Genomic DNA, 21,039 nt, shown 5'->3' with positions numbered 1-21,039 from the left:
TCACCTCTCCCTGGGGGAATCCTAAATTCATTAGGGTCGGAAAAGAGCTCCAAGCTCATCTGGTCCAGCCGTCCCCCTACCCACTAAATAACACCCCACTAAATAATATCACACCCTAACCCACGTCCCCAGGCACCGCGTCCAACCTCTCCGTAACCCCCCCCAGGGACGGCGATGCCACCACCTCCCTGGGCAACCCGTCCCAATGCCTCACCCCCCTTCCTGAGAAGCAATTTCCCCAAATTTCCAACCTGAACCTCCCCCGGGTTGGTCCCACCCTAAAAGGGGGGGACCCTTGGGGACACGCACACCCCCGGCACAAGCTCCTGGTGGGCTCCAGGGGCCCGCTGGCGACCTGCACCCCAAAACCCCCATTTGAGGGGGGGGGGGGGCAGCACCAGGACCCCCCCCCGCCCTCCCCATCCCCGCAGCAAGCGATGCCGGGGAGGGGGGGGGACACAATGGGGCGGACAATGGGGTCCCCAAGCCCCGGAGGGGCGCCGGGAGCGCGGATGGGAGACAATGGGAGGGGGGGGGGGGGCCGGGAACAGCGGCCGGGGGGGGGCCCGGGGAGCGGCGGGGCCTTGGGGGCCGCTCCGCTGGGAGCCGGGGCTTCCTCCGCCTCCTCCTCCTCCTCCTCCTCCTCCTCTTCCTCCGCCTCCTCCTCCTCCTCCTCGGCCGCCGCCGCCGCCGCAGCAGCCCCGGGATTTTCGTGGCGCTGGGCGCGGGGGGGGGGGGGGCGCGCACAAAGGTGCCCAAATGGTGAGTGGGGGGGGTCCGGGGGGGGTCCCGGGCTTGGGGGGGGGGGGAACGGGGAGGGGGGAGCCGCCTTGGGGCCGGGCCTGCCCGAGGGCCTGGGAAGCCGGGGACTTTCCTGGGGCCGCGGCCGGGCGGGGGAAGGCGCTGCTGGGCGAGTGGGGGCGAGCGGGGGGCGAGCGGGGGGCGAGTGGGGGCGAGTGGGGGCGAGGGGTGGGCGGCTGCTGGGAGCCCACGGGCGGGGGGGGAGCAGCGGCAGCCACCACCCCACCACCCCCCCCCAGCCCCGCTGCTGCTCGCTCGCTTCGCCCCCCCGCCCCCAGCTGCGTGCCCCCGGTGCCCCCCGCTCCCCAGCACCGGGGGGCCGCATCGCGGGGCTCGGAGCCCCTTGGTGGGCAGCAAAAGCAGCCGGCACCCCCGCACCCCCCTCCCCTGGCACCCCTGCCCGGGGAGCAGAAGGGTGCCGGGGAGGTGGGCGAGGGCTCGGCCCCCTCCCGCGGTGCTGGGTGCGTGGCGGGGAGCAGAAAGGTGCTGAGCCGCTCCCCGCCGCCACGCTCACCTGCTCCCGGCAGAGACCCGGCCGGATCCTGATCCGGTTTATCTTGGTCCTGGCCCTGGCGCAGCGCCCTGAGCCGCCTGGGAGTTCCCTGCGATCGGCGGGCGCAGACACCGGCCCTGCTGCCCCGGCTGGGGCGAGAGGCTTCATTTCCCTTGGGAGAGGGAGTAGAGCCTGTTCCCCCCCCCCCCCCCTCCCGCTGCGGGCCACGGTATAATAAGTGAGGCGGAGGTTTTAAAAAAAAAAAGGAGAGAAGAATTAAATATTATCTGCACGGAGCCTCTGGGGACGGCTCTTGCTTAATCACAGCAATTCGGGATCGTGCTGGGGCTGAGCCGGGCTCGGAGGCAGCCTGAGTCAGATGCGATCTCCGGGCTTCTCCTGGGGATTTGGGCTGCCTTTGTGCTGGGGGCGAGCGCGGGACCCGAGCAGATGATTTAATTAGCAGATGACTCCGTCGGAGGCAGGGGTAGCTCCGAGCCCCGTTGGTAGACCCGGGGGTGCCCGTCGCCACGGGGGGGTTTGGCCCCGCTGCTCTCCTCCGGAGCGAGGCAGAGGCACGGATCCAGCCATCGGCCCCGCGAGGGCTCTGCCCGACCACCGAGCGCTTCCCAGAACGTCAGGCCTAGGATTTGGGGTCGGTTCGGTTCCTTGCAGAGTCCGGAGGGGGTCCCTTCCCGCAGCTTGGGGTGCTTTGTGCTGCTGGTCCCGTTTCTGCCGTGGGTTCCTGGGGAATTTGGCCACCTCGGGGCAGCCAGGAGAGGGGGAAGGTGGGGTCTCATGCTGGCAGTGGGGGACATTCGGCAGCCAGGGCTGCCTGTGCTGAGCCCCACGCCGTGATGTGGGGTGATGGAGCCTCCTGCTCGCCCCAGGGCACCCTGTCCCACGGGGCAGAGGGTGCGAGGAGCTAACGGGGTGGCACAGCCCCACGGACGGGCGCAGCCGGCTGCCATTCCCACTGCTCCTTTAACAGCACTCATCGTTCCTACAGGGACTTGGGGCCTTGGGGGCAGCCGCAGGTTCCCATTAGGCGCACAGCGGGGCTCCCAGGAACTTTCCTGGGATGTGGCGTGCTCCAGGAATGCTTCTCCGCGGCTGGCAGCGTGCGCCAGCATTTGGATGCTGAGCAGGGACCCGGTGCTGGCCATGCTGGAGGAAAGCTGCTCCGTCCCGGGGCATTCCCTGCTGGAAAGGGTGACCCGGAGGAGGGGGGCTTCTGGCGCGATTTGCCTGGTGTTTGTCGGCTCTTCCAGGCTGGCTTCAGCCGTTTGAATGGTAAAATGTTTCTTGTTTGGATCAGATCGCAGACAATGGGGCCGGAGGGGACATGGGGGAAGGCAGGGAGCCCATCTCCCCGGCTTCAGACACGGCTGAAGCAGCCCCAGGTCTTTGGGCTGAGCTAATCTGAGATTTCAGGTCTGCTTCCCGAGGGCCGGCGTGGCTGGCAGATGCTTTATGGCTTTATTGTCCGGCCAGGATGCTGGGCAGGGGGCCTGGGAGAAGCGTGCGGCGAGGGCACCGCCGTCCTTGCCTGGCTGCCCCCGTGCTCCTGCAAGCACCGGGGTCGGAGCCGTGGCGTCGTGGCCCGCCAGCGGGCACGGGGTGACGGCACGGCGCCGAAGTCCCCGCAGGGCCAGCTGCCGACGTGCCCGGCCCCGGACAGCCCCCGTCTCTGCTCTGTTTCTCGGGGCTCCGAGGCACGGACCACACCGTCTGCCCGCCACAGCCTTGCGGGATTTAGCGCCAGGCACTCGAGCGGATTAAGCAGAGCTGGAAAACATCCACAAGTGGGGTTGTTTACACGGCCAGCGTCACTTTGGGTCGGGGCTGGTCCTTCAGGACATCGCTGCAGCACGCGGGGGGACAGGGCTTCCCGCGACGCTGTCGGAGAGGCCGCGGAGGTGAAAGTGCCGTCCCGAACCACGCGTGCTGTGGGAGAGCTCTCACCCCGCCTGAGCACCCTGCAGCGCCGCTCGGACCCCGTGCCCACCAGCGAAGGAGCCCGGGACCGCGGCGTTCGAGTCCTCCTGCGCGCCAAGACCTTGGGGTGGCCGCGGGGTTGTCGCCCCGCGCCCGCGTCCCCGCGGGAGGCACCGCCTGGGGAGCTGCTGCGAGGCCGTGGGTGCAGGGCTGAGCCCCCCGCGTGGGGATCTGAGCCCAGGAGGGCAGAGCAGGAGCAGCTGAGGGGCCGTGGGGTACGCGCGGCGCCACCGCAGTTAGGCTCCCTTGGCGCTGCGGCGTTTTGCAATGCAAATGGCTTTCTCTTTGCAGCCAGCCCTTCTCATGCAAATCCCCTGGGTTTGGTACATTTTCTCCCTCTGGTTCTGGACCTGCCGCAGCCATTTTTACCTGTGCATCCCAGCACGGCCACCACCGCCTTCGCCCCGTGAAGCAGACCCGGTGCTGGGGAGAGGCTGGGCTTTGTCCCGGAGCTGCGCAGTGGGAATCCCCGGGCGCTCGGACGTTCCTGTGGATATTGTAACAATCCCGCGTGACCGTAATTAAAGCTGACAGTTGGGAAGGGATATTAAACGTTCTGCATCCAAGCTGACGCTGAGCAATTTGAGATCAGAATGGGACCCCATGGGGGAATTGGATTAAGCTGCTCGGGCTTCCCATGGGCCTTTTGCGCGTCCCTCTGAAGCGCCTGCTTGTGCCGACGGACCGGGGACCTCTTCCAGCGTGGAAGTTTGCAGATTCCTCCTTGGGAGCGTGGTGGTGGCATCTCCAGAGCCTTGTGGGGCTGGGGCTGGACCAGCTGAAACATCTCCAAAGCGCATGAGGAGGACTGGGGCTGCTCCTGCAAGCCCATCTCGGGGGACTTCAGCATCCGATGGAGCTGAGCAGCCCCTGGCTTCTTCCCCAGCACGAGACTCCCCAGAGGCAGCAGGAGAGACGCGGCGTGGACGCAGCTCAGCGAGGAGGTGCCAGGCTGGATGTGGCCCAGAGGGCTCGGGGAGAAGAGGGTTTGAATTTGCGTTTCTGGAGGGAGCGTGCAGATGAAGGGAGCCGGGCGAATTCCCCCCAGCCCCTCGGCAGGCTTGGCTAGACGTGGCTGTGCTGTAGCAGGGGGAATGCTTCGCCGACCGGTCCCCCAGCTCCTGCCTGGGGAAGGCTGGAGCCCTTCTCCCCTTTCCACGCAGAGGACTTCAGACGGCACCCACAAAGCTTCCTGCACCTTGCGCATCACCCGCGGACACCCAGCGCCGCGGTGCCGGCAGCCTCCTCCGTCCCCGTGGATGCAACCACGGCATTTGGTGCGTGGGGGAACCACAGCCACCGCTCCGTCCCCTCCCTGTCCCCATCACCTCCCGCTTCCCCGATGGCCTTGGGGCTCCGCCGGGACGGTGGCGGCTGGCCCGGCAGGGGACCGAGGCGGTGGCTGGCCGGGGACGGCGTCCATTGTGCGGAGCCAGCAAGGCGTGTTTGTGCAGCCAAGCGAGCAGACGTGCGGGGCGCTGGGCTCGGCAGACCCCAGCACCAGGGCCGGGAGCTGCCTCCGATCCCAGGCTGTGGCAGAGCTGGGGCTGGTTTTGGAGGTGTGATGGGGGCTGGACAGGCTGTGCCCCCCGGCTCCTCCGCGGAGGGATGCTCGCTGCGCTGCTCCCTGGATCGAGCTCCCTGGTGTCAGCTCCGACGGCCCAAAAGTCACGGTGTGAAGCAGAGCTGAGGCTCACGTTAGGTTTTCTGCCTGTCCTTAAGCGTTTACAGACACCAGCTTGCGGTGTGCCTCGGTTTCCCCATCTCTGTGGCTGGCAGAGGTGTGCTGCCAGCCCTCGGGGCCCCTTGAGAGCATGAACAGCGTTGGAGCCGTGTGCCAGGATCCAGGACCCCGGCGTCCTCCCCACGGTGCCCAGCACGACGCTGCCCACCGCCTGACTCAGTTTCCCAACCGTTCCCCAGGCCTGGGAGGAAAATGCTCGCCTCGATGTGCCGGTATTCCCTGCCGCTATTCCTGCTTGGCTTCGCCGGTGGGAAGCCAGCTCTCGTCGGCGTGCAGAGGGTTGCGTTCACACCCCTTCTGGAACCACATGAGAGCATCGTCATCTCGCGCCGCTATCTCGGTGATCGATCTGGATTTGCAGATGCTTTACACCAGTGGTGTAAAGAGCACCACCTCGGCGCGGTGGTGGTGTAAAGGCACGCGGTGGTGTAAAGGCACGGCCGTACGGGCATTTAGCAACCAGGCGGAGCAGTTCAGTAGCTGGCCGGGCCGGTCCCGGTGACCCCATGGGGTTTGGGTTCTGGGTCTCGGTGGGCGCCCTCCAACCTGCCCCAGGGCAAAGCAGCCCCGGGCTGGTTCAAATCCTCCTTGGCAGGGACGAGGGGAGTGGTGCCGCCGGGCTGCGTCCCTCGGGAAGAGCTGCCTGCTGCCAGCAAATGTCCTCTCTGGCTCTTGGAAGCTCGTGGTCTCGGGGATGGAGTGGATGGGGAGAAGGTCGGTGCCCCGGCGTGTGGTTTTGAGCTGCCTGGCTGGAAGGGGAGGAGTGGGTTTGCCTCTCGGGCTCCTCCCTGGAGCTGTTTAAAGCGAGAAAGGTTTCTCGTGGAGGAGCACTTGGGTCTTTTTTGGGGCATTTGGAGGCAAGCGATAGTTGAGGTTTGAGATTCGCGGACTCAAAGGCAGGGGAGGTGGCGGCAGCTTCTTTCTGACCGCCCGCAGGACGTGCGCCCCGGAGCCCCAGCCGAGCTCTCTCTGCTTTGAAGCCCGAGATGTGCTTCAGCAGCATCCCGAGAAGCCATCCAGTCTGGACTTGAAGATGTCAAGAGATGGCAAATCCTCTCCTCCCCTGGGGAGTTTGTTCTAATGGTTAATCACCTCGCTATTAAAAAAGTGAGTTTTCCTCCTCATTTGCCTGTGTCTGGCTTCTGCTCCCAGCCCTCGGCGGTTGCTCTGCTGGCTCGCAGAGGCTGGGTAAGGCGAAGCCGCTTCTCCTCCCGCAGACGAGGCAACCATTTCCAGCTCCACCTGAGCCCCCGTGCTGCCGAACCGGCTCCTCGCTCTGCCAGGCAAACTCTTCTTTTTGAACACCACCAACAATAAAAAAAAAAATCCCTTTCTTCCCCGCCGGAGCGGCCAAGCCCCTCGCTCCTCCAGCTGCCGTGAGAAACGCCGCGCTGCTTTGTACTTGGAGCTGGGCACCGCGGCAGCTGCCTCCGCCTTCTCCGGGGACATCGCGAGGCGCCAGGGAAAGCTGGAAGAGCCCCCGGGGTGCTCGGGCTGGCCGGGGGCCGCGGAGGCACTGGGGGTGCCGGGCTCGGCGCTGCGCCTCTGGGGAAGCCGGTGCTTGGGGCGGGAGGAAGAGGAGCTCCGCGGCGAGCCCGTAACCGCTGCTTGTGATCGAAGGGCCTGAGCCGTTCCCGTGGCTAATTGCTCGCTCCCGTTAGAAACGCCTGCCTGGATTTTGTCCTGGTTCGTTGAGGGATGGTCCTGCGTGGGGTGTTTGGGCAGCGTTGAACCCGCGGGGCTGCTGGAGGGCTGCGGTCCCTCGGGTGGCGGGGACGCGCCGAAACCCCCTCCTGATTTTGGCTGAGTTTTGAGGGACTGGGTCTGGATGGGGCCAGGACCCCGAGGGGATGCCGGAGGGGGGGCTTTGCCCCTTCTGTAGGGTGACGGCGAGGGGCAGCAGGGAGGTGGCAGCCGGCTGCGTGATGCCGGAGCGTGGGGCTGGGGGCGCAGAGGGCGCGGGGGCCGCGCCGTTCCCTCCGCCCCGGGGGGCATTCTGCAGCGCGATGCCACCAGAGCTGCCTAATGCCACCACGGCTCTGCCGGGGCTCTCGTAACCGGCGACACCCTCGGTGAGCCCCGTCCCTCGCTGGTGGCTGGGCAGTGACGGGTGGGGACAAGGACACCGGCTCGTGGTGGACACGTGCTGGGGCGCAGGACGCTCGTGGTCCTCTTTGGCGTGACAATCCGGGGGCGACGCGCCCCCAGGGGAGGGGACACCGCTCCTGCCGGCCGCTGCCAGGGACGGAGACGCTTCTCTGCTCATCCCCTTTCCCTTTTTCCCCCCCCCAGCTCGGAGCCCCGGCGCGGACGCCCGACCCGTGAGCGGCCCCCATGCCGCGGCGGCCGCCAGCTGGATGCCGTCCCCGCCGCCCGCTGAGGATGCCCCGAGCGCCCCGGTGACCGCCCGCGGGGGGGACAGCGCCCGTCTCCAGCCCCAGCGCCCCTCCGGTGAGTCCCCGAGCTGTCCCCCACCGCCCCGCGGGGACCCGGCTGTCCCCTCGGGCGGGAGCAGCCAGCGGTGGCAAGGCCCCTTCGTCATGGCGCTAATGAATAGGGTCGGGGGGGGGGAAAAGCCCAGCCGTGGCCCCCCTGCGCCGAGCCGCCGGCCCTCGCATTGTTCCTGCCAGAAACCCGATGCCGGCCTCCCAACAAAGCCCAGAAGAAGGGGGGGGGGGTGTGGGGGGGGTGCTGGCAGGGGGGCCGGGGGGGGGTCCCTTTCTCCCTGCCCCTTCCCCCATCGCTCGCTGGGGACGCCGGGACGAGCTCCGGGCCCCCGTTGCCATCTCCTAGACAACCGGCGTGGGGGGGCTTTTGTCTCCATAGTGATAAACGTGCGAGCATCCAGCATCTGGGACAAAAGGGTGTCCCCCCCTTGTCCGTCCGTCCCCAGCCTCGCTTCTTTTTCCCCTCCTCGACTCCCCCCCCGAGGCCTCGGAAAAGAGGCCAGAAGACATTTGGGTTTTATTTGGGCAAAATGGCATTGCCCTGGTAACGCGCCCACCCCGAACGCAGCCGGCTCGGCCCCCACCGCCGGCACCCCCCCCCCCCCCCGGCACGCACCGGGGTGGCCGGGTGCTCACTCGGGGTGCTGGGGGTCCCTTACACCCCCCCCACCCCACCCCACAGACATCATCTGGGTGCTGACAGGGGGCTGCGACCCCCCTCAGTGGGGTTTGGGATGCCCCCGCAGGGGTGTCACCGTTCGGGGGGACACCGCGCTGGCCGCCGTCTCGGTCCAGGTCCCTTCCTGGTGGAAATGCTCCGGGGGGGGGCTGTGAGCAGCTCCCGTGCTGCCGATGGGCTGGGGGTGTAACGCAGCCGTAAAGCCCCCGTCATTTTCCCAATGCAGCGGAGACGCGGCCCTATAAGCAAGCGCGGGTGGGCGTAAGGCGCGCGTCCGGGCGGATTTACGCAGCAGCGGCGCGCAGGGAGACGTTGGGCGCCGCTGCACCGGGCTGGGGGCTCGTCCTGGGGGCTCCTGACCCCGTCCTCGAAGCCGACCCCCCCCCTCCCAGCCCCGCCGTGCCCACGGGGGCTGCGGGGCCCGCATTGATCCGGGTGTGAGATGCCGAATCCGTGCCGGGAAACTTGTTCGGGCAGAGCCCCAGACTGCGAGCCGGGCCTGCAAGCTTGCCTGCGCCAAGTTATTCATTCTTTTTTTTTGTTGTTGTTGGGTTTTTTTGGGTTTTAAGTTTGGCCCCCACCCCAGGCACTCTCCTGGCAATTAAAATAACGATGGCGATGTTCATTAAAGGGCAAATCACCCGAAACAGCGCAGTTAGAAGCTAATCGCTAATAAAGGGAAAGGAGGTGGCCCTGGACCCAACTTGGGTTTAAAATAGAAAATGCTCCAAAACGACCCAAATTCCTTCATCCTTTCCCCGCTGAAGTCCTGTCCCCGCTTTAAACCTGGATCCGCAGGGACGGGGCGGGCGGTGGTGGCGTCCTGGTGGCGGCGGCGGGGACACCCTGGGGTCCCCGGGCACGGCTCCGGGGGCCGCGGCGGTGCCACCGACCCTTCCCCGTCCCCTCCGCAGGCGGGCGCACCGATTTCTCCTGAGACGAGCCCAGCCCAGTGTTCAAAATAGAGTCCCTCAAGGTGACGGTCGACTTCCTGAAGGTGCCCCTCGGCCTGAAGAAGCCCCCTCTGAAGGAGGCCTTGGCGGCCATCCCGGGGCCGGGGAGACCCAAGCCCCTCGGCGTGGAGCGGCACAAGCCCCGGCGCGCCGACACCATGGACAATGAGTCGCAGTACTCGGGCTACTCCTACAAATCCGGGCACTCCCGCAGCTCCCGCAAGCACAGGTGAGAAGGGCTGGCGTGTCCCCGGGGGTCCCCTGTCCCCACCGTGGGCGCGCACCCACCCTGCTCCCCTCTCTGCCCCCCAGGGACCGGCGGGACCGGCACCGCTCCAAGAGCCGCGACGGGAGCCGCGGGGACAAGTCGGTGACCATCCAAGCGCCGGGCGAGCCCTTGCTGGACAACGAGTCGACGCGGGGGGACGAGAGGGTGAGGATGGGCCGGGGGCTGCCGTGGGGCCTGCCGGGCTTTGCATCGCCTCCATCCCTGCTCCAGAAAGGGGGCAGGAGCCGGCCCTGCACTTAGAGCAGCCCCAAATCCGGAGCCAACCTCGGCGGCGCGGGCCCAGCCCACGTCGGGGCTGGGAATTGGGGAAGGGGACGGCTCCAAGAGCCCCGGCGGGCGCTGCCGAGGGTGGGAGCTGCGGGGGGGGGGGTCCCGGCGTGCCTTGCCCGCCCCCGGGGAGCGGTGGAGCCGGTCGGGCTGGCCCTGGGCGGGCTGACAGCACCTCGGGGCGCTGCCTCGGTGTGCCCGCGGCGAGGGCGGGGGCCAGACGAAAGGGGACGACGGGGCTGTCGCGGTGTGGGCATGCAGCTGGGGTGGGCACGGGGTGCCCGCAGCTCCCTGCCCGCTGCCCAGGGTGGAAAACGCCTTTGGGATCGGCTCCCTCGGGATCTGCTCCCTCCGGATCCGCTCCTGCTCCTCGCTCAGCGCCTGCAGGGCGACGCCGGCTCGGCCCTGCCAAGGTTTAATAACCCCAGCCCCGTCCCTGGGAGGATCAAACGGACGAGCGGGTTTGTGCAGCCGGTCGAGCTCTCTGCTGCCGGTGCGGGACCTGCAGCCCGCGGGAGGGTTCCTGGAGCCCAAATCATTGCAGCAAAATCCAACCCCCCCCGGGATCAGAGATGCTCTGGACAGGGCACTGCAGCGACGAGGGGGACCAGGCTGGGCGCCAGCTCCTCCGGCCACCGCAGAGCCCAGACCTTGGCTTTAATCATCTCCCAGCCACCTACACGGGCACCTCTGGCTCTTTCATCTTCCCCCAGCACGGAGCCGGTGCCGCCGGTGCTGCCTGAGCTGCTCGCGGCCGCCCGCGCGCTCCTGCAGTGGCCGGAGCAAAGGACTTGAAAGACGGACTGGAAATACGGAGCGGTCCTGTGGGGGCGGCCAGCACCTCTCCGCTCCTCCTGCCTCCAGCAAGCCCCCGGCTCGGGGGTTATTTCTCTGCTCCGGTTCGGGATGAAGTTGCCAGCCTGCGGAAATTCCGGGAGGAAAAATCCCAGCTTTGTCACGTACAAGGAAACCCCCGGCTTCAGGAACGCCGAGGTGCTGGGGAGCAGGACATGAGGATAGACAGATGGACGGACAGACCCTGGGTGCGGGGGAGCGCCGCCGGCGGCGTCACCGCCTCCCTTTGCTGAAACTCCACGTTTTAACTGGGAAGGGATCAAAAAGGGACGACTCACTCCCACACCTGCGTGGCTTTGGTGAAAAAAAGAAACGAACGGGGCCAGGTCAGCCACGCTGCGGGTTTGTGTCCGCTCCCGGTCCTGCTTTTATATGGGACGGGCTGTGCTGGCTGCTGGGGAGCTGCTGGGGCCTGGCGCCTGCCTGGGATCGTGCTGGTGAAGCTGGAGGTTGCATGGAGAGGTTTTACAAGCAGGGAATACATCTGAAAACAGAAAACAAACAAACAAACAAAAAAAGCAAAAAAAAAAAAAGACCAAAAAAAAAAAAAAGACTAAGGTTTAAGAAACTGCCCCGTCCCCCTGGCAGAGACGCGTACCCCAAAACGGAGTGATGGCGAGCCGGCACGCGGCCACGAGCCCCGATCGCCGGCGATCTCGCCCTGCCCCGGCGCTGGAGCAGGCAGCGGCAGCCGGCGCGGAGGAGGCGGCAGCGAGGGTGTGTTGGGACGGCGGCCGGGCATGTTGGCTCTGGCCCCGCTAATAAGGGGATTTGCCTGGAAACAGGATGCCTTCCACTTGCAAAGCCGCTCTCGCCCGCGTCGTGCGCGGCGGGGCGGAGAGGTGGAGCGCGGCGCGGAGCCTGCGACGGGGATTTCCTAGAGGGTCCTGGTCGATTCGCCGTCCCCCCGACCCCGGCCGCTAAATGGGGGTGATGGCACCGGTCAGCACGCCGGGCTTGGAGGTTTGGGGGCCGGGGGGGGATGCCGGGCTGGGTTGGGGTCTCGGGTTGGCAGGGCCCTCCTCCACGTGACCCTCTCCCCTTCCCCAGGACGACAACTGGGGCGAGACCACCACGGTGGTGACGGGGACGTCGGAGCACAGCATCTCGCACGATGACATTACGCGCATCACCAAGGACATGGAGGACAGCGCCCACCTGGACTGCTCCCGGCACCTGGGCGTCGCGCTGGCCGGGGCGCTGGCGCTGCTCGCCTTCCTCACGCCCCTCGCCTTCATGCTCCTGCCCCAGCTGCTGTGGCGGGAGGAGCTGGAGCCCTGCGGGACGCCCTGCGAGGGGCTCTTCATCTCGGTGGCCTTCAAACTCCTCATCCTCCTGCTGGGCAGCTGGGCGCTCTTCTTCCGCCGCCCCAAGGCTTTCTTCCCGCGCGTCTTCGTCTTCCGGGCGCTGCTCATGGTGCTCGTCTTCCTCCTCGTCGTCTCCTACTGGCTCTTCTACGGCGTGCGCATCCTGGACTCGCGGGACCGCAACTACCAGGGCATCGTGCAGTACGCCGTCTCGCTGGTGGACGCGCTGCTCTTCGTGCACTACCTGGCCGTGGTGCTGCTGGAGCTGCGCCAGCTCCAGCCCCAGTTCACGCTCAAGGCCGTGCGCTCCACCGACGGGGCCAGCCGCTTCTACAACGTCGGGCACCTCAGGTAAAAGGGGGGGACGGGGACAGGGAAGGGATGGGGGGGCGCCTGTGGGTCTGGGTGAGCTCCCACGTCGGCGCGGGCTCCGGTGCGTGCAGGACCGCGGTGCAGTCGTGGTGCTTGTGCGTTCCCGTGTGTGTTTTGTGTGTTTGCACGCAAGTGTGTGCATCTGCATGCAGGTGTTTGTGTGCTCGCACGCGCGTTTTTGTGTCTCTGTGTGTGCATCTGCATTCGTGCGTCTGTATTTGTGCTTGGGCGTTTGCACCCGGGTGTGCACACGCTGCGTCCCGCTGCATCCCGGCACCGGAGGAGCCGTGCGCGTGCCCGCAGTGAGACCCCTGTGCTCCCTCCCCGTCCTGTCCCGGCCGTGTGCGTGCCCCCGATGGGTGCTAACCTGCTCTTTGTGCCCCGTGCCCCTGCAGCATCCAGCGAGCGGCCGTCTGGATCCTGGAGAACTATTACCACGATTTCCCAGTCTACAATCCTGCCCTCCTCAACCTGCCAAAATCCGTCCTGTCCAAGAAAATGTCCGGGTTTAAAGTCTATTCCCTCGGCGAGGGTGAGCTCCCCCCGTTCCCTTGGCTTCTCCTCTCGTTCTCCCTCCTCCCATCCCGGTGTTTTCCCCTCCGAAGGCAGCTTTCCGGGCCGGGCTCCGGGCGCCGAGCCAGTCCCTCTGGATTTGCGTGCGTTTGTCCCGGCCGGCGCGGGCGAGTCGGGTGCCGGTTCCCAGCCCACACCAGTAACGCCCTGCTGCAAGCAGGAGCAAGTCGAGCGCGGCCGCGGGACGGGGCCGTGCCAGCAGCACTGGGAGGCGGGGGGGTGGGGGGGGGGGGGGACCCGGAGTGCCCGCTCCCCCAGCTCTGAGCTTGCCCCTTTCCCTGCAGAAAACAGCACGAACAACTCCACGGGGCAGTCCCGGGCCGTCATCGCCGCGGCTGCCCGCAGGCGCGACAACAGCCATAACGAGTACTACTACGAGGAGGCAGAGCACGAGCGCAGGGTGCGGAAACGCCGTGCCAGGTACGGGGCCACCAGCGGGGACCGGGCCCTGGGGAAGCCCAGGAACCATCCCAGGACCCCCCTGGGGTGCCAGGAGGGAGGGAGCAGCCCCGGGGCCACCTCCAAGAGCTGGAGCTGCTTTTGGAGCAGCACATCGCAGGGTGCTGGGTGATGTCCCCGTAAAATTGCTTTCGGGGTACGGGGCACGGGGCGGAGCTGTGGGGCGGAGGGGTGGCGAGCGGCTCCCTCAACCCCCAGGGCTCCTGGGGGACCTCAGGACCGGGTTCTGCTGCCCCGACTGCCCCGCTGCACCCGTGGGCTGTGGAGTCACGGAGACCCCGAGTGGCAGCGGCTGGGGGCACTGCGGGGTCCTTCGGGCCCGAGCTGAGCCCCGTCGGGGTCACCCGAAGCAGGGCCTCAGCACCACGTCCGGAAGCTTTCGAATTGCTCCGAGGAGGAGGTTCCACAGGGTCTTTGTCCCGGCAGGCTCGTGGTGGCGGTGGAAGAGGCCTTCACCCACATCAAGCGGCTGCAGGAGGAGGACCAGAAGAACCCGCGGGAGATCATGGACCCGCGGGAGGCGGCCCAGGCCATTTTCGCCTCCATGGCCCGGGCCATGCAGAAGTACCTGCGCACCACCAAGCAGCAGCCCTACCACACCATGGAGAGCATCCTGCAGCACCTCGAGTTCTGCATCACCCACGACATGACGCCCAAGGTGCGCGGGGGCGCAACGGGACGGGACCCAGCCGCCAGGGCAAGGGGCTCGGGGGGGCTTTGCCCGCGGCGTGAGAGCCCCCCCCGGCAGGTCAAGGGGTGGGGGGGAGGCTTTTTGTGGTGCGGCGCAGCCGGAGAAGCAGGCGTGCCAGGCAGCGATGGATGGGGGCAGGTTCCCAGCTGCTGGACCTGCCACGCGGGGATGCTTTTCCTGCAGGACCTGCCGAGCAGCTTGAGGCTGCAAAAAAAAAAAAAATTAAAAAATAATAATAAAAAAAAAAAAGGCCGACGTTCACACGTCCGTTCCTTCCTGCAGGCGTTCCTGGAGCGGTACCTGAGCGCCGGGCCCACCATCCAGTACCACAAGGACCGCTGGCTGGCCAAGCAGTGGACGCTGGTCAGCGAGGAGCCGGTGACGAACGGCCTGAAGGACGGGGTGGTCTTCGTGCTGAAGCGCCAGGACTTCAGCCTGGTGGTGAGCACCAAGAAGATCCCGTTCTTCAAGCTCTCGGAGGAGTTCGTGGACCCCAAGTCGCACAAGTTCGTCATGAGGCTGCAGTCGGAGACCTCCGTGTGAGCTGACGAGGGGTGGAGAGGGGCCGGGGGGGCCACCCCGCCTCGTCCTCCCCGCCTCTGCCGAGGCTCAGCGAGGCCGCGGCCGGAGGGCAGGACTGCGGCAGGCACCTGGAAGCAGTGCCCGCGCCTGGCCCCGCCACCAACCTGTGGCCACCGCTCGCCCTCCGGCTCGGGTCCCCGTCAGGCGAGCCGAGCCCCTTCCTCCTCGTCCCCGCGCTCCCCGAAACCCAGGTCCTTGTAGCAATCCCCCAGGAGGCGCATCCAGCGCAGGACGGTGTCGCGGCCGGGAAGGCGACGGCGTCCCTCGGTGCCATAACTCAAGGGCTAACCCTCCGTTTGAATTTCCTTCACCAGCGTCTTTCCAGCGCGGCCGGGTCTGGCGGACCCCCTGCACTTTCCCGTTTTCTACCTGGCGACTGTCCTGCCTCTGGCCTTAAAACACCGCCCGGCGTCCGGGGCTGGTTTTTAATAATCGAGACTTTTGGAGTATTTTGCAAACACCTCTGCGATCTGTGGCTGCTATGAACCCCTCCCCGGCCTCCGGGGAAGGACCCGAAGCGGCGATGCGGCCGCGGGCAGGTCCTCGCCTCCCCGCCGTTTTCCACACTCAGCTCTTAACAAAAGCAAGAGAAAGTTGGGGTTTTAAGGCAAAAAGCGGCTTTTCGACGGCGGTGCGTGTGTCCCCGAGGAGATCGGTGTCCCCGCAGCCTACCCTGCCAGCTCCGAGCACGGGGGGGCTTTGCACCGTTCCTGCAGCGTGGCGAGAGCCCGAGTTGTGCTGGCTGCTGGAGCGGGGCAAAAATCATCCCAGCCTCGTCCGTGGTGCCGGGCTGGCCGGTGAGGGCGAGGGGTTGCAGGATTTGGGGGGCACAGCACCCTATAGTTTGCTGCAGAACGGCCCTAAGCACCCCTCGGGCTCCGGTGCTGGCCCCAGGTGGCTTCTTTGCAAAGGGTCTTGGTTCAGCAGGGTCTGAAATCCGTGCCCTGCGGTGGAGATGGGGACGTGGTGGCCCCCGGCGGGGCTGAGCGAGGGGACCCCGCAGCGCTCGGACCCGCGCTGCCCGCGCCGTGGGGCACCGAGCGCACGCAGGGTCCCCGTGCCTGCAGAAGCTTTTGCCTTCCCTTGGTTTTGTTAAGGTTGCAAATACCTCATGGGTTTTTTTTTGTTGTTTTTTTTTTTTTACTTTTTTTTAATTTTTTTTTTCATCTGGCTTTTGTGCTGCGGGGTAGGGGGGGGCTCACGGGGGTGACCGCGGCATCCCGAGCTGAGTTTGGGCTCGCTCGGTGGCGAGACCTGCCAAATTCCCTCGCTGTGACGCACACGTCCCACCCCAGAGGGCCTGGGGGCTTCCCCAGTAAATACCAGTAGCAGAGAGAGGCTCCCCAGTGGATTTCAAGGGCTCTCCCAGCACAAGCTTGTGGGGGGATGCAGCAGGGGTGGGGGGCGGGCACCGCCTTTCCAAATTCCCAGGAAATCTCCATTTTTCCGGAGTTTCTGTGTCTTTATAGCCCCGCCAGGTCCCCGCAGTGCCAGCGTCTGTCCCGCGCCAGCTTCCAGTCCCGTTTACACCAGCACCGCCGCGCCGGAGCCCCCCCGGGTGCCGGAGCCCCTCGGGGGGCTGGTGCCGCCGGGAGCCCGGTTTGGGGGTGTTTTACTGCAAAAAGACTTCAGTGAGTGAGAGTGGATGTTGTAGGCTGGGGGGGGGAGGGGGGAATTTTCCACTTGGAGTTTAAGAAGAATTCACCTTTTTTCGTTCTTTTTTTTTTTTTTTTTTCCGCAGAGCCGAGCCCTTGTGCATGCGTGTAGAAAATTGTAAAATGTAAAATTGTTTTTTAATATATAAAAAGCTTGTTTTTACAGTTTGCAGTGGATCGAAGCATTATGGCAGTGTTAGGAAGTTGGTTTTTTGTCTTTTTTTTTTTTTCATAGAGGATCTAATTTTTTTTTTTTTAATAAAATAAACCCGTTGGACATTTTTTTTTTTTTTTTGGCTTTGTCTTCCCCCCCCCCCCCCCCCCCCCCCGGTGCTTTGCAGCACCCGCTCCAAGCCCTGCTTGGTGTGGGGTTGGGGCCGGATCCGGATGCGTGCCCTGCAGCAGCAGGAGGCGGCCTCCAGAGAGCGCTCGGGGAAACCGGTCCCTGCCCTCAAAGGATGCTCGGGGCTCATGGGGCCAAGGTTTGGGGTTTGGGGGGGCAAGGTTTGGGGTTAACGGAGCCAAGGGTTTGGGGTCTTAGGGGTTTTACGGAGCCAAGGGTTTGGGGTTTTATGGAGCCAAGGGTTTGGGTTAACAGAGAAAAGTTTTGGGGGTTATGGAGCCCTCGGTTTGGGGTTAATAGAGGAAAGATTTGGAGGTTTTTGGAGCCGTGGGTTTGGGGTTAACAGGAAAGATTTGGGGGTTATGGAGCCCTCATTTTGGGGTTTCTGGAGCCAAGGGTTTGGGTTTTATAGGGCTAAGGACTGTGGATTTATGGGACTGAAGATTTGGGGATTGTGGAACCAAGGATTTGGGGTTTACATGGCCAGCAGTTTGGGATTTATGTTTGGGTTTATCTTAGGGTTTTGGGGGGGACACAGGTTTGGGTTTATGGAGCCATGTGCCTGGGGTTTTATGGGGCCAAAGATTTGGAGCTACCGGGGATTCGGGGTTTGCACGACGAAGGCCCTGGGGTGCGACTGGAGAAATTCCCAAACCCTTCGGGGCGCAGCCCCCACCTCGCCCCCCTCGCAGGATGCGCGCTCCGAGCACAGAGGCAGCGGATGTGCCGGCACCTGCGCCCCCCCACACACCCCCCTGGCCCCCCGCTGATTCACCGGGCCCGGGCATCAGCGTTTCCTTTGGCTTTAGCACCTTCTCCCCCCGCTCTCAGCCTCCCCAAGCATCGCCCCCCCCGCACCTCCCTCCCTGCGCCTTACGTGGGGCTGTGCGTTGGCACCACGGGGAGCAGAAAAAGGAGAAGCCGAGGCAGGGACCAGGTTAACCCAGGGACCCGGGGATGTCACAGTGTCACCGGCCGTGGGGACAGCATCCGTCCAGCTGCACGCCATCGGGAGCTGCTCGCTTCCCCGCGATGGTTTTTTTTTGCTTCTCTGCCCTCCCCGGCTTCCACCCACAGGGTGCCCCCATGGTTATTTCCAGCCCTTGCCGCCTTCCTTTTTCTCTCACCCCGCCTTTGCCCCGTGATGACTTCCAGCGCTCAGCAAATGAGCTGCCGGCACGGTAGCTGCGTGGTTTTTTTTTTTTCCCCCCCCTTCCTGCGAGTAATTAATCAGCCAAGAAACCTCCTGCCCCCGCAGCCCCCACTTTTCCCTCCGCGTGGGCCTGCGGCCGCCTCCGCTCCTTCCTAGGGCCAGGAAAAACTGACAGCTCGGCTGCGTGGGGTGGAGAAAATCCAGGCTTTCCGGGGTGAAACCCGGCTTTATTGGCTCGGCCGTGCCCCCCCACCCCGAGCCCTATCTTTGGGGGCAGTGAAGGCACACGCGGCCACGCTGCGCCCAGCCCCGTCCCACGCGGGTCCCTGTCCCGCTGGGATTTGGCGACGCGCCGGAGCATCCCTCGGGCGGAGCGGGGCGGTACACGATGCTCTCATCCCCCAGCGTCCACGTGTCCCCCCCCCCGCCGGGTGTCTTGTCAGAATTTGTCATCCTGGGGTGGCCTCGTGCTCCGTCAGGTTGTCCAAAAGCCGTCGGCTCCCCCCGGCCAGCCCTCAGTCAGCACCGGGCTCCCCGGAGCAGCGGGCACCGCCGGTGGCCTCAGGGGCATCAGGCTGCTGAGGTCAGGGAGAGGCAAAAGGAGATGTTGAGGGGGAGGGGGGGGCACAAACCCTCCCTGGGGGTCCAGGGCACATCAGGAGCATCCTAAAACCCTCCCCACGCAGCGCTTTGGGTGCACACCGTGCCCAGAATTGTGCCCTGGGCTGGCAGCTGCCAGGAGGGGGGGGGGGGGAATACCTGGGAAGGCAGCGGCTGTCCTGGGGGGGGGTCTGGCTGGCAGAAGGTGGTCTCGGTCAGCTCCTGGGCTTGGGGTTTCTCTGCCCCCTTCCTGTCCCCCTGCAAGAGAGGAGCAGCAGCACAAGGAGGTGCTGAGCATCCTCGCCACGGCTGCGGCAGGTGGGGAAACTGAGGCATGGGCTGGGGGGGGGGGGGGGAGCGGCGGCGGAGCAGCCCCCACGTGCCCGGCTCACCTGGGCAGCGGGGAGGATCAGGGCGGTGTCGTGCTCTAGGACAAGCGCATCTGCAACGCAACGCGCGGGGCCGAGTCAAGGCACTGGGAGCGGGCAGAGGCTGCTCTAACGAGCGTTGCGCTAACGAGAAACCCGCTCGCGGCTCACCTGAGAAGTCGCTGATGGAGGTGGCTGGGTCCCGCGTCCCTGCGGGGCAGGGCAGACACACGCATGACATTAGAGAGGCTGAAAACCCATTAATAAAACAACAACAACAACAACACAGCAAGCTCCTGCTGGGATGAGGAGTGAGCAGGTTTGGGTTTTGCTTTGCGAGGCCACGAGCTCGGGTTTGTGTCAAAACAGAGGCCGAAGCTGGCACAGGGGAGTCCAAAAGGTGCAAAACTGAACAGAAGAAGCCTCCTCCAGCACGAAGCCCAGTCGAGCCATGCCAGGATGGGTGGCACTTTGCTGCTTTTCGTGGTGCTCTGAGGCTGGGAGGATTTGCCACCGCCGTTTGCTGCTAAACCCATCACGGGGCTGCCCCAAGCACGGGTGCCCCGGCGAGGAGCTCACCTTCGCCCTTGGTCCGCCGGTAGGTGAAGAAGAGCACGAGCAGAGCAAGGAGCACAAAGATCACAGGGGACCAGTACTTGACGGGAACTCCCGACCCATTTTCTATGGGGAGAGACCAGAGGTGGGGGCTTGCTGCCAGCAAAAGGGTCTCAGGGTCACTGGGGGGGGGGGGCTGCAGGACCCTCCAGGGCATTTGGTGGCACAGCCCCAAGCCACATCTTGTCCTTTCCCCATGGGACTCACGGGTTTGGTTCCCCAGGCTGCCCGCTTGCGTTGGTGTGGTGATGGTGGGGGGGTCCCTGGTCAAAGGCGGGGTCGGGGAGGCCACAGGCCACGTCTGCATCCCATCCACGTCCCTGGTGGCCGCGGTGGGGTCTCCCATAGCCTCTGGGTTGTCATCGTGCTGGGTGATGTTCTGGTCCCACAGCTCCTCTCCTTCGAGGGCGAGTGCTGGGCGCAAGGTTCGTTAATTCCCGCTAGGGCCGGGCAGCCCCCGCGACACCAACACCGCACATCCAAATATTAGGAACTCGAGGTGAGACCTACTGAAACTTCACACCAAGCAGCGCGTGGCATCGGGGCTGCACGAGCCCCACCGGGATCCCGCACCACGGCTGGGAGCCGAGGCAGCTGCAATGCCCCCCCACACCCTCCCCACCCCAAATCCTCGTCCCTCCATCCCTGGGTGCCCTGGGGCTGGGTGAGCATCAGTGGCCCGGTGCTCGCGGGCTCTGCCGGCAGGCTGAGCTCCTCCCGCACGTCGCATCGCGGCCGCGCACCCCCGGCAGGAGGCTGGGCAGCTCGCCAGCGGTGCCAGCGCGGTGGCTGTGCCGGGGTGGCGCAAGGGGGACACAGCTCGGGGACACCCAACTGGCGCCAGGGCCGGGCAAGGGGCCGGGGGGGCAGCGAGCATCCCGGCTGCGGCGCTGGCAAAGAGCTGGGCTTGAAGCTCGGAGCCAGCAGCGCGGTGAGGTTGGGGTTCACAGCAGAGCCCTGGGTGCTGGGGGTGCCCAAAGCCTCCCCCTGTGCTCAACCCAAGCCATAAAGCAGGAGGCCAGAGCCGCGCTCCCCATAAAATATCAGGGCCAGCACCCTGCCCTGACGCAGGGGCCGCAGTGCCCTGGGGAGCCATCGCGGCCTTGCACCCCCGGCCTTCACGCCGCCCCCTCTTCCTCTTCCTCCTCCTCTTCCTCCCCTCCCAGCCCCGCAGGTGGGGGCACCCCCAGGCCCCGTGTCGCTCCCCCGGCCCCACTCACCGGCCCCAGCGCCAAGCACGGCGACGCAGAGCCACCTCCAGCCGGCTCCGCTCGCCTCCATCCCCTCTGCCCCTCCGAGCCCTCCACCGCAGCTCCTCGCAGCCGAATTTGCAATGCCTTCCTTCCCCTTTCTGCCCAGCCAACGGCTTCCTGTGAGCACGAAGGTGTTGCCGACATAAAATGATGATTAATGGGCAGAGAGCATCCCGGGGGGCACCGCCGGGGCTGCGATGGGGTAAGGGACGGCGCCCCAGCCGTCACCGGCGTGGGCGAAGGAGGCGGCGATGCTCCAGCGCTGCCCCGGCTCCCTTTGGGCCCCTGCCCAGTGCCACCAGTGCTGCTTCGAGCCCTGGACATTGCCCGGCTGGGCCAGGTTTGGTGCCGCAGGGGCAAATCCCTTGGCAAAGCGTTTGGCCCACTGAGGTTTTTTATTTTTTAATGGATCGGCAGAAATTCGAGAAACACAAAAACAAGTCTTATCTGGCTGCACCGTGAAAACGCGGAGAACAAAGTAACACCACGGGTTTGTCACTAATAAGACTGCTTTCCCCCCCCCCCCCAAAAAAAATACGCAG

General features: G+C 65.6%; 2 protein-coding genes across 5 annotated transcripts; one reads left to right on the top strand and one right to left on the bottom strand.

The window, feature by feature from the left end:
- Positions 1–629: 629 nt before the first annotated feature.
- VANGL2 (VANGL planar cell polarity protein 2) lies at positions 630–15,622 on the top strand. Of its 4 annotated transcripts, XM_066985968.1 has the most exons (9): positions 630–762; positions 7,329–7,487; positions 9,077–9,344; positions 9,428–9,548; positions 11,577–12,184; positions 12,601–12,737; positions 13,063–13,198; positions 13,664–13,895; positions 14,211–15,622. In XM_066985968.1, the coding sequence occupies exons 3-9, from the start codon at positions 9,274–9,276 to the stop codon at positions 14,469–14,471; spliced, it is 1,566 nt and encodes a 521-aa protein (XP_066842069.1). In that variant the 5' UTR covers positions 630–762; positions 7,329–7,487; positions 9,077–9,273; the 3' UTR covers positions 14,472–15,622. The 4 variants fall into 4 exon arrangements, with proteins under 4 accessions (XP_066842069.1, XP_047905253.1, XP_047905255.1 ...); XM_048049296.2 differs by lacking the exons at positions 630–762; positions 7,329–7,487; positions 9,077–9,344; positions 9,428–9,548 and adding an exon at positions 9,567–11,243; XM_048049298.2 differs by lacking the exons at positions 630–762; positions 7,329–7,487; positions 9,077–9,344; positions 9,428–9,548 and adding an exon at positions 11,251–11,468.
- Positions 15,623–17,245: 1,623 nt separating this feature from the next.
- LOC125180229 (uncharacterized) lies at positions 17,246–20,948 on the bottom strand. Its single transcript, XM_066985972.1, has 7 exons — positions 20,465–20,948; positions 19,452–19,658; positions 19,209–19,310; positions 18,801–18,839; positions 18,654–18,703; positions 18,421–18,519; positions 17,246–18,239 (listed from the first exon to the last, which is right to left on the bottom strand). The coding sequence occupies exons 1-7, from the start codon at positions 20,523–20,525 to the stop codon at positions 18,177–18,179; spliced, it is 621 nt and encodes a 206-aa protein (XP_066842073.1). The 5' UTR covers positions 20,526–20,948; the 3' UTR covers positions 17,246–18,176.
- Between the last annotated feature and the right edge of the window lie 91 nt (positions 20,949–21,039).

Source organism: Anser cygnoides, chromosome 33 (genome assembly GCF_040182565.1).
Source record: "Anser cygnoides isolate HZ-2024a breed goose chromosome 33, Taihu_goose_T2T_genome, whole genome shotgun sequence".
NCBI classification, from domain to species: domain Eukaryota; kingdom Metazoa; phylum Chordata; class Aves; order Anseriformes; family Anatidae; genus Anser; species Anser cygnoides.
This window is presented reverse-complemented; position numbering and strand designations above follow the sequence as displayed.